The following is a 12,856-nucleotide window of genomic DNA, read 5'->3' on the forward strand; positions in this document are numbered from 1 at the left end:
ATAAAACCTATCTGAAATAAAACACATATAGCCCCTCAGAGCATCCAGCTACTACCACCATATATGCTCTTTTTGCACAATCCATGACTGGGCACAGTAGAGAAAATCCATATTCAATTTGAAACCTTAAAACAAAACATGTACATGTTCTTTAGTGCTGGTAAAATTTGATAAACAGCTGCTATAGAATGATAGACTCAGACACAGTTCCTGATGGGCTCTATGTCAATGCAATGAGCATTCACCCACCCCCCACGGTCACATGGGAGAAAATGTTTCTACCTCAACTGGCCCCAGGCTGACTGGAAAAAAAAAACGAAATACGGACTGCACGTTTTTCTGGAAACAGAAATGAAGTTGGACGACTTGGCAAAATGAGTAATAATTTAGTCTCTATGTTATTGTTGGTCATTGTTATGGCTAAGTATCTGTTATGACATTCACACCAATTCACAAAATGTTAGTGTCCAATAATACAGTTAATGGTTGTGGTTGGGCCAAAGGTGTGTGTGTGTGTGTGTGTGTGGGTGGGGGGGTGGTGTTGGTGGTGACTGACATTGTATAAACCTGGGCTGTTAAATGAATTGGTGAGTATTAGCTATGGTCCAATAAGCAGAGTGGAGTAGACTGCTCGAGGAATAGTGTTTTGTCCCATATATTATCTACTTTGTGAGGCTGGTGCATAACAAAAAGGTACATGACTTGAAATATGGCACTGTATTCCAGCCAAACGTATTATTTTATTTACGTGTTTCGAGTCCTTCTTTGGAAAACACAATAACAGTCTTTATAGTGTCAAAGCTAAAACATAGTGTAGTGTAAATGTCAAGCCTGCCACCTATCCTTTTTGATAATGATGGTAAATGTGACTGGCCTTGAGCTCCTGTCCAGCAGCCCTCCACAGATACAACAGCACTGACTGATGGGAGAATACTACACCTGCTAATGGTGTCACGTGACACAGCAACTGGAGAGAAAGTGGGAGAGAGACTGGGAGGCAGAGAGAGGAACAGAGCGGGAGAAAAAGTGATGGGGAGCTTCATGAGGGAAGAGGGGGAGGAGACCGAGGAAGAGGAGAGAGTGTGACGCCAGCAGCGAGCATGGGAACTGAATGATCATCACATCGTTCTGTTCTCTCTCTCTCTTTCTCTCACACACACACTCCTCCTTTTCTATTGCTTTCTTCATTCTCCAGCACTGACTGCCTCTGAAAAAAACACACTCAAACACACACACAAAGCTGAGGGGGATCCACACACACACACACACACACTGCATCTGATGACAGACCCTCTTGGCTATTCTCAAGTGCATTCAGTTGGGACATGACGTGAGTGTGTGTTTATTTGTTTGTGTGCGTGTAAGAGCAACCAAGATGTGTGTGTGTGTGTGTGTGTGTGAGAGAGAGAAACTGTGTAAGCGTCATCTGTAAACATCTGGTTGGAAGACTACTCCTCTGCTACCGTCAGCTTGCCTTGGCTATCAGGCAGGTGAGTTTCATATTGATACTGTCTGCTGATGTGTCTTCTGTTGCCAGTAGGAATCCTCCTTTTATGACTGTTTGGGAATGCGTGTAGTGTTGCGTAGTGTTGTGTAGTGTTTTGTGTGTCAGTTGATGGGTATTGTGAGCTGCTCCGTACTGGTTTCACTCTGGTGCAGTAGACGGTCCAGTGGATGTGTGATACTGCAGATTCATTCACTGATGGAGAGAGTGACAGAAAGGAAACCAGCAGCGGTGTTCGACTACTTTGTTCACCGTCGGATTAATCAATCACATTACCGTTGCTATGACTGATACATTGTTGCTATGGCTGATTCTTTTAAAGAAATGTGCTTTTAGGTTGAATTACTTCTAAGCTGCTGTTGTTGCAGTTCTGTTGATGTTCGGAATAGGATGTATGTTATGCTAGGACATTGACAGACAAAATTTTTTTTTTGCGCGTCTTGCTTAGGTTTTCCTGTATGTGATAAAAGTGTATTACAAGATAAATGTAACTATTAATGAGAGCAATACACATTTATGAGTCCTAGAAAGGATTGCAGAGTAGAGATATGCATTTGTTACACAATCAGTGAAGAAATATAGTGATTTGATTGACTAAATAAAAGGTTGAATATCATTACAATACATGAAGGGCACCATTAAGACAACTAGCCAACCTGCACCATTTGTCTGTCTATACTAGGCAGTTGCATCAATAATGTCCATCCAGCGTCGTATACAATAACAACCGTAGTGTCCAGTATACAATAACAACAGTAGTGTCCAGTATACAATAACAACAGTAATGTCCAGTATACAATAACAACAGTAATGTCCAGTATACAATAACAACAGTAGTGTCCAGTATACAATAACAACAGTAATGTCCAGTATACTATAACAACCGTAATTTCCAGTATACTATAACAACAGTAATGTCCACTATATTATAACAACAGTAATGTCTAGTATACAATAACAACAGTAGTTTCCAGTATGCAATAACAACAGTAACGTCCAGTAAACAATAAAAACAGTAATGTCCAGTATACAGTAACAACAGTAGTGTCCAGTATACTATAATAACAGTAATGTCCAGTACACAATAACAACCGTAGTGTCCAGTATACAATAACAACAGTAGTGTCCAGTATACAGTAACAACAATAATGTCCAGTATACAATAACAACGGTAGTGTCCAGTATACAATAACAACGGTAGTGTCCAGTACATAATAACAACAGCAATGTCCAGTATACAATAACAACCGTAGTGTCCAGTACACAATAACAACCGTAGTGTCCAGTATGCAATAACAACAGTAATGTCCAGTATACAATAACAACAGTAATGTCCAGTATACAATAACAACAGTAGTGTCCATTATACTATAACAACAGTAATGTCCAGTATAATATAACAACCGTAATGTCCAGTATACTATAACAACAGTAATGTCCAGTATACAATAAAAAAAGTAGTGTCCAGTATACAATAACAACATTATTGTCCAGTATACTATAACAACAGTAGTGTCCAGTATACAATATCAACTGTAGTGTCCAGTATACTATAACATCAATAATGTCCAGTATACTATAAAGTCAAAAAACGTCCAGTATTCTATAAGTTCAATAATGTCCAGTATTTTATAACATAAATAATGTACAGTATACTATAACATAAATAACGTCCAGTATTCTATAACAATAATAATGTCCAGTATTCTATAACTTCAATAATGTACAGTATTTTCTAACATAAATAATGTACAGTATTTTATAACATAAATAATGTCCAGTAATATAACATCAATTATGACAAGCATACTATAACATTAATTATGTCCAGTAAACTGTAATTCAACAATGTCCAGTATTCTATGCTATAACATGAGTAACGCCCAGTATACTATAACATCAATAATGTCCAGTATACTATAAACTCAGTAATGTCCAGTATACAATTACATCAACAAGCCATTCACATATGTGCTGAAATACATACAGTCATGGCACATACCTCCCATAAACTCACATGCATATGCCTGCACTCACACAAACACACACACACACACACACTCACAAAAACAGATGTGCCAGCTCTTTCATTAGACAATACTTGTGAAAGGAGGTGGTAAGATACCATATAATTCAATGCTCTGAGGTTTTGCGATTGTTCAAAAGGAATTGGGTCAGAAGGGAATGAAGCCGGCAAACACTGGTGCATTAAGCAATTTAATCTCCAAATAAAGCAACAAAATAACCGCATAGCTTGATGTTTTGATCACGCCAGGTCATGGTGTTTCTGTCATTTTGCCTTGGCTTGAGGTTTTAATTACACTGTGCAGTGCCGTATCTTAGCTCTCAGTCACATTCTGCAAAAGTGAAACCGAATTTGATTACGGTTAGGATTAAGGTTACAGATGTGGTTAGAACAGACATTTAAGTTTAGGGACAGATTCCAATAGGTTAAGTTAAGGTTTGGGAAATGGTTAAAATAATATGAAAACAAGTGCCTCACATATTACCCTTTAAGATGAAATTGGCGGTTTAAACACCCATTCACCATCACTATTTACATCACAGACGTCCACAATGCTACTAGTTAATAAGTACTTCCCTTGCCCCTAGGAGAAGAAATAGACAACTCCTAAACTCACATTCACTCACATTGTACATTTTCCATCCATAAAGGTATAATCGTTTTATGACATAAGTTGTTTATAGGTTATTACAATATTCATTTTTCTGACATAAAGGCATAATAGTTATATGATATTAGTTGTTTGTAGAGCATTACAATATACATGTTCCAGCCATAAATATTGAGTATTCATGTGTTATAAGTTGTTCATAGGATATTACAGTATACATGTTCCATTCATAAGGTGTAATAGTTTTTGAACCAAGCCAGTAGTTTAATTTAATTTAGCAGTGTTATAAGTAAGTAGCCTTGCATAACCAGACCGTGGGCATTTCAACCATCGGGGAGAGTCCATGCATTAAGCAAGCACGTCTCGCATTTCATGCTAACCGATTGGGAGTGTGTTTGTGGGGGGGCGGTATTGCAATAGAACAATTTCAACTTTCTGCCGCATCCACAGTTTTCTGACACTATCCAATGTTTCCTTTTCAGTCTGCCCATGATTTGGTTGTCCACAGAGCAGCCAGCAGCAATCCATCATTATAACTGCTATGGGTCCCCACATACTTTCTGTAATGCAGTAGATGCTTCTTCACACAAAAACTAAATGTTGTCTGGGGTAAATAGGACAGGTCATCCAGGAAGTGGATACTTTCATGTTGGAAACTGACATGTATGTTAGTAACATGATAGTGAATGACGTGTTGGGTCAATCATTAGGTAAATATATGAAAAATGCGTTATTAATAAGGTGTTTAGTACATTCTATTCTAAGTCCACAGCAGTAGTCTCTAATTAACTGTCAAGATGGCATAGCTCCTGACCAATACAGCACTCTAGTTTCCTGCTTTAAAATGTCTGCAATTTACTTTACTGACACAATGCAATGATTTGTGGATCAGTAATTCAGAGCAATTGAGTGTGAACACCCAGACACCTGGGGAGTCCAGCGGTTCATGACACAACCTCCTGACATTCCATGGATGACCTAATGACTGATTTTGGTTTGCAGGGTATTGATGACTGAACTCCGGAACTCCAAAACCAGTTGTCTGTGTGTTAAATCATCTGCCACCTGTAACTCAGATGAAAGAGTCCTAATTACCTGTTTGTCCATGTTCCGTTTCAGTGAGCAGACTGAGAGCTGATTTGGGGAGTTTGGGGATGTGAGGAAGACGAGGACTCTTTACTATGACCAACCAGGACAAGTGGGTCACTCTGACCCCTGCTGAGTTCTCTCTTCTGCAGGAGTACGCTCAGTGTAAGTATGTTTGTGTTTGTGTCTTCTTGTGTGCCAAAACATCCTTTCTTAATCACAACTTCTCAATCAAGTCTGACCTTCATTGGCAAATGGACTGAAGTTGTTTTGGCGGGCTACTTTAAAGCCTATCTATCAGATGTGAATGTTCCAATCGACCTCACACTGAGATGTGTCCACTGCTTCACTGCGGTGGTAAAACGGTCCAGTTACTGTAATTTGGACTGTATCAGTGCACAACTGACTATATCTCCATGCACCGCCACCACATTGTAAAAGCCACCTTAATCATACTTGACACTGAGACTGTACGAAACCCCCCCATTTCTCTGATCACTTGGAATCATCCGAATGCCTGTAATCTGTTATTGGAGCCACTTAATGATTTTTCCACACAACAGCTCCAGCATTAAATCTGTCTGGTGTTCTGGCGTTGTTCATGTGAAACAATGATTTTTAAAACAAATGTTGTCCCTGCTTATCACAGAAAGTTGTCTAGGTCTTTAAGTTATTTTCCAAAACACTACTGTTAACAATGAATCTTAAAGTTATGTTCAAGAACACTACTGTAAGCAATAAGGTTTTCAGCAATAGCAAGTATGACTGTGCAAGTTTTGAGGTGAAGGATATTTTATGCTTTTCAATTCAGCACGAGTGGGTATAGTCAGAGACACGGATGCCTTTATGCGTCTCTTGTTTCCAGGGTAACCAACAGGTTTAGCAACTCTTTTCAATATGAATAGATTTTGCATAGATATATTTCAAAAGACCTCGCAAGTAACCACACCAATGTCGATGTAATCCCAATATATTGTAGAAGAATACATTAACAGAGCTTATTTGCTAAGCAAGGACCCTACATCTATACAGCTTCTTAACTGGAGGTTATTTGATTAGATTTTCACAGAGCACAGACCAAATCTAAATAATTTATACTTTTCATTTTTCTGCAGGCGAAGTGCTTCGCTTGGCCGTGACATGTCTCTTATTAATTGCTCTGTGCATTGACAACGTTGTTTAACCGACCAAATGCAGCTCTCCAGCCTCCCTTAATGATCGGTCTTTCTCTAGCCTGTCTTTAAGACATATTTCAGCTTTGGCAGTGTTTACTGTTATTATATACTTTAAATAAAGTATTATGGAGTCAAATTGTATTTTGGTTTTAGAGGCAACTCATCTGTTAAGCTTCCCTATAATTCCTGATACTTTGAGAAGAGAGAGAACGAGATAAGGGATGTGCAAAAAAACTATTTGAATAGTAAATCTTGCCAGCTTATTTTATTAACATTTTCTTCATCATATAATCATATAATCATATAAACGACCAAATCATTAGAATTTTGGATAATCAGAATATGTGAGAATTGGTTTGATGTGTCTAGCTTGAACAGTTCAAGCTGATTTTACAAATTGTAGATAGAAGTGAAGCTTTTGATGTTGGTATAGACTCAACGTAAGAAACGTTTCTTTCAGTTATTAGGTTCCTTTATACTTTTTTATAATAATATTTTTGGGGGCAGCCTAAAACTATGAAAGAAATATGGTTTGGGTTTGGTTCACAAGTTATTGTTTGTGGATAAATATATTTCACATTTAGCTAGTTATTAGTTAATCATAAGTTTAGTTATAGTTGATAAATATTTGTAAGAATTTTTTATACGTTTTGAGGCCTGAATTGGTCCAGCGATTCCAACCTACTGGAATTTCAGCACACTCTCCTCCCTTCAAATTAAGCATAACAATTGCCACAATTTTAATTTGGGAAGTCTTAACCTGCTGACTGAAATGTGTAGTTTACCTTAATTGGTTCAGTGACTATTGGTATGAAAGTTACTGTGGCATCTGAATGGGATAGCATTTAGCATCTGAATGGGATAGCATTTAGTATGTTTACATTATGGGGGCATTTTGTAGAATGATGCATTGTAATATCAGGATATCTCCATAACATATGTGCAGTAATAGTGGAAAGATTGTGTTTAACAACATTTATTTAACATAAAATATTTTGGGTGCATTCAAAGCACAAAATAAATTCTCCCTGCAATCCTACGAAACGACAATTTCTGAAATCTTTGGCTGACCTCCTGCCAACATTTCCAAACTTTACCCATTCAAATCTACTACAATTTTTTGCTATAGTTTTACTAAATATCCAAAAGCTGGACAGCTTTCAAAAATATTCTTTTAGGCAATCTAACATCGTTACAGCTGGTGGTATATCTATAATTATAATAATGTTAATATTATTATCAATACTAGTAGTGATAGAAGAGGTAGAAGAAGAAAAATACGTTTTTGTTTCAGAGTCATCCTTTGCTTTTAGCAAGTGTATGTTCAGGTTGAGGCGGACTGGGTGATAAACAGATTTGTGTAATTGTGATTCAGTTAGCTCAAAGCTATCACTGTTCTCCTTGTGCGGTGACAGGTGTATGTGCTGCAACAATGGACCTCCTGCTTATCCACCTTTCCCTCCCACCTTTTTATTCTCTCCCTCTCACTTTATGTCCTCCTCTCATTACAATGTCAAGTGAGCAGTATTACACACATTCCTCATTTGTCTACTGCCTGAGCACCAATACGCTACAGTCTGCTTCACAGCAGTTAGGATTTTGTAATTAGAGACAATTATTAGAGTAGATCATTTTTTCTTCCACAGAGCCATTATATTTTTCCAGGTGCCGTTTATGAAAACCCTGATGACATGCCATGCATTTTGAACTAATTTAACCTATGCTAACTCAATTTCCCTGAAGCATTATGTTAGGAAGACAATGTTCTACTGAATTGACCATGTAAAGGACTTACAATAAATGAATAATAAGAAGTCAAACATATAAATAATTGGGTTAATAACACAGACACCTAGTCACACATGTATTTTTGTCTTGTGGAGTCATCCTTACCAATGTAGCCTTGTTGCCCCTGACACTACATTAATAGAGTATGTCGTAATGGAACTCCAGAACATTGTCTGAATGAGGGCCAAAATGGAACAGTCCTGTCCTGAGACTCCCGGGGCTAAATTACCAGAGTTTGACAAAACAGGAAGCTGACCAAACAGAGGAGTCTAGTCTGTTGCCCCTTCCAGGCTGATTATTCCTCTAGGGCTTTGGTTGCAGTCTGGTGGGCGGCAGGTCTAATTCTACATGAACTCCTCAGCTGTACACTGGACTTTTAGCGCTCTAACTCCAGGTTCACAGATAATTACATGAGATCCCAGAGTGGATGTCCCTTCACACACATAATGATTTCCATTGGGAATAAATTAGACGCCTTTATGGTCATCACATGAACTCATTTCTTTTTCAGACTCCACCAAAAAGCTGAAAGATGTGCTGCAGGAGTTCCATGGAGATGGAGTGTTGGCAAAATATAACCCAGAGGAGGTAGTCTACTCTTTCCACCAGACACTGTTCTCAGTGGCCTGTGCTGATGTGGCATCATGTGTTTCTCATGCAACAATGCAGAACTACTGTCAGACCTCTTCATAATGTAAAACAGAACAGAATACTGACTTCAGAATTTTTATACTTCATTTGCTTAAAATAATCATCATTAAAGAATGTTATGGATAAGTATAGTCATGTCAAACCAATATGTAATTGTTATATGTTTTGTTAGTTTTTTACATTATATTATGCTCATTTGCCATGGGGACATAGGCAATCGTAAGTGCTATTAGAGATGTAGTGTAATTTAGTAGTATTAGTGGTTTCATTTATTGTCTTTCTTTATTTTCTTAATTCAACGCTGCGTAGAACCAGGATATACTCAATCAGGTAATTTAATTTCTTGTTCTGACAGTAATTTACAAAGCTTCTTTCATGGGTAGGACAGAAACCAGGATAATGTGCTTTGTCTTGTTTCAGGAGATTGATTTTGAAGGCTTCAAGGTCTTCATGAAGACATTTCTAGATAGCGAGCTTGCAGAAGAGTTCTGTCAACACCTTTTCTTATCATTCCGTAACAAAGGACCAAAGCCCAGCTCATCTACTACAGACAAGCCCAGAGTTACTGGTAAAAACCTGCAATAAATCCTGGCCCTAAGGGGCATAGTAGATTTTCTATTGTGTGTGTGAACTGTCACTGAATTTTTAAAGCCACTTTGCCCCAAGGACAACCATATCATCACCTCAGAAGCCTGAATGAACCTTGAAACTAAGGCCTCTGCAACAAAGAATACATTTCTTTAACGTAAAATAAATGCCTAAAGCTATTTTGGCCTGTTTGGGTTTGTACTCCTTACACAAAGACCTTGTGAATAATCTTAGTATGAGTTCACTGGGTGATGCTGATGTAATTGACTCGTTGAGTTGTTATCCGTGTCATAGGAGCACCGCAATTGTCTTGTTGCTTTGGACTAAATCTTACATGCGAGTCATTAAGTATCTGTCTACAGTTGTGCCCAAATGCTTGCATACCCTTGGAGAATTGATAATTTATGTACCATTTGTAAAGAAAACATGAGGGAGCAGGCAAAACATGTCTTTCATTTCTTATGGGATTCACATTCAACTGTAGGTCATAATGGAATGGAACAATCATAAAACCAAACATGGCAACAAAGAAAAAAATGAACTGACCCCTGTTGAATAGTCTGCATACCCTTAGGTCTTAATGCTGTGTATTGCTCCCTTTAGCATCAATGACAGCGTACATCTTTTGTAAAAGTTTTCTGTGAGGCCCCAAATTCTTGCAGGTGGTATAGCTGCCCATTCGTCTTGGCAAAATGCCTCCAGGTCATGCAAGTCTTTGGTCGTCTTTCGTGTTTGAGATCTCCCCTGAGTGACTTGATGATATTAAGGTCAGGAGACTGTGATGGCCACTCCAAAATCTTCACCTTTTATTGCTGTAACCACTGGAGGGTCAACTTGGCCTTGTTCTTATGTGCTGGAAAGTTCAAGAGCGTCCCATGTGCAGATTTTGTGCAGAAGAATGCAAATTGTCTGCAAGTATTTTCTAAAAACATGCTGCATTCATCTTGCCATCAATTCTTACAAGATTCCCCATGCCTTTAGAGCTCACACACCCCCAAAACATCAGTGAGCCACCACCATGCTTCACAGTGGGGATGGTATTCTGTTCACTATAGGCCTTGTTGACGCCTCTCCAAACATAGTGCTTATGGTTGTGACCATAAAGCTTTATTACGGTCTAGTCACTCCAAATTACAGTGTGCCAGAAGCTGTGAGGCATGTCAAGGTGTTGTCGGGCATATTGTAGGCTTTGTATTGCAATTGTAGGTTTCTGGCAACTCGACCATGCAGCAAATCTTTGTTCAAGTATCGTTGTATTGTGCTTCTTGAAACAACCACACCGTCTTTTTCCAGAGCAGCCTGTATTTCTCCTGAGGTTGCCTGTGGGTTATTCTTTGTATCCCGAACAATTCTTCTGGCAGTTTTGGCTGAAATATTTCTTGGTATAACTGACCTTGACTTGGTATCAAGAGATCCCCAAATTTTCCACTTCTTAATAAGTGATTGACCAGGACTGACTGGTATTTGCAAGGATTTGGATATCTTTTTATATCCTTTTCCTTCTTTATAAAGTTCCATTACCTTGTTACGCAGGTCTTTTGACAGTTCTTTTTTGTTCCCCATGGCTCAGTATCTAGCCTGCTCTGTGAATCCATGTGAGAGCTAACAAACTCATTGAGTATTTACACACAGACACTAATTGCAATTTAAAAAGCCACAGGTGTGGGAAATTCACCTTTAATTGCCATTTTCACCTGTGTGTGTCACATTGGGTGTCTGTAACAAGGCCAAACATTCAAGGGTATGTCACCTTTTGATCAGGGCCATTTGGGTGATTTCTGTTATCATTATAATTTAAAAAGGAGCCAAACAACTATGTGATAATAAATGGCTTCATATGATCCCTATCCTTCAATAAAATCATTATGCATGATCAGTCATACTTTCAAAATCAATTCCACAATTTCAGCCAAGGTATGCAAACTTATGAGCACAACTGTGTGTAGCATCAGCGTAAATGTGATATTCTTCAGAAAATTGACAAATTGCTCTGGTACCAGATACATGACGAACTGGGACTATTCATTCACGACGGTAGAATTGGCAAAAACTTCTAACATCTAGAATACATTTCTGTACATGACATGACATGAAATGTTTTTTATTGGAAGACAGTTTTAGGGTTGATCAATACTGGCCTATATTTGGACCTTCTTTCTTGGCCTTCTCCTGCAGGTCTCAAGCTAATCAAAGGGAACTCAACCCCTTTGAAAGTTTCCACTCAACCAAAGCCTCTGCCCAGACCACTAGGCCTGGTTCAACTAAAGGACATCGTCTGCTATCTCTCACTGCTGGAGGGGGGCAGGCCAGAGGATAAACTGGAGTGTGAGTACTGCTGTTGAACATATATATATATATATATATATATATATATATATATTTTCTTTTTTTAAACAAATATATTCTAGCCAGAATACAGAATTGGAATCTCCAGAGCAAGGTTGTTCTACATCTGTTCTTTTTTTTCCTATATCAGTTATGAAATGTAGCATATCAACAGAAAAACACCCAAAACCAAACTAGATAGCTCTTCATACATGGCCCCTTAGCCATAATATCTAATGTACAGAATGTTACTGACCGCTGTGAGGCCAGGTTGCATTTTTCTGTGGATGCTACGGTAGGTCTCCCTGTACAGAACATCACACTCTGTTCATTCTGTTACACTGCTTCTAGTCTCGCTATAGTACGGAGTGGGCAAACTAAGGCAAATCCATCCGGCCCGCAGTAGGTCATGTAAAATTGTTTTGAGGGGAAGTAAAACATAACTCACCAGCCAATTCTTATACATCTGAATCAGAATTACATTTATTTCACCTACTGTATAAATGTTTTAATTATTTACCTTTTCAGGACTGCAAATAATTTATGATTTACAAATTATAAAACAAATATGGCCCTCCATTTAATTTCAAAATCCTGATGCGCCCCAGAGACAGTTTGTACTCCCCTGCTATAGCAATATGAAAGTGAACAGGGCCCTCTGCTGGTTATTCTGAGTATTAATGGTTTCATTTTAGTACCTATATCTTTTGATCTACATACATCGTTAGGTAATGCGTGTCAAAAACAGACCAAGCAACATTGACTCTAAGTAGCAAGCTAAATTCCTTGGTTCTGAATGTTTGATGATGTGCCGTTAAATTTAGTTGGCTACTTTCCTCTAGCTCTACTTTAGCTTTGAAATGGGAACTGAGGTGATGTTGCCTAATGCTGTCCAGATGATGACATCGCTGAGCATTAGTCCTTACACTCTCTCATAGGGTTATGCGTTAGTGTCTGTGTCTTGCCTGCATGCTTTATTCTACACACTATCACTTTCATGTGGCCGTGTTGGACCACCACCACCACCAACACCTTCCCCAGCTCCAGCAGTCCCTCAGTCCTCCAGGCACCTACCTCACTTCCCCTTCCCCCAGGCTCCAGCG

The 12,856-nt window shown here is 38.6% G+C and overlaps 1 protein-coding gene across 4 annotated transcripts in view; it reads left to right on the forward strand.

The window, feature by feature from the left end:
• Positions 1-1,050: 1,050 nt before the first annotated feature.
• The window catches only part of dgkb (diacylglycerol kinase, beta), a 50,927-nt gene continuing 39,121 nt past the window's right edge, over positions 1,051-12,856 (forward strand). The window contains exons 1-6 of one of the 4 annotated variants that reach the window (XM_010889903.5): positions 1,051-1,490; positions 5,260-5,391; positions 8,701-8,777; positions 9,150-9,170; positions 9,261-9,408; positions 11,604-11,753. In XM_010889903.5, the coding sequence (XP_010888205.2) occupies positions 5,322-5,391; positions 8,701-8,777; positions 9,150-9,170; positions 9,261-9,408; positions 11,604-11,753 (466 nt within the window). In that variant the 5' untranslated portion in view covers positions 1,051-1,490; positions 5,260-5,321. The remainder of the gene's footprint in view (positions 1,491-5,259; positions 5,392-8,700; positions 8,778-9,149; positions 9,171-9,260; positions 9,409-11,603; positions 11,754-12,856) is intronic. The other 3 variants (XM_034289155.1, XM_020040745.3, XM_010889904.5) reach the window with 3 other exon arrangements.

The sequence above is a fragment of the Esox lucius genome, chromosome 20 (assembly GCF_011004845.1).
Source record: "Esox lucius isolate fEsoLuc1 chromosome 20, fEsoLuc1.pri, whole genome shotgun sequence".
Taxonomy (NCBI): domain Eukaryota; kingdom Metazoa; phylum Chordata; class Actinopteri; order Esociformes; family Esocidae; genus Esox; species Esox lucius.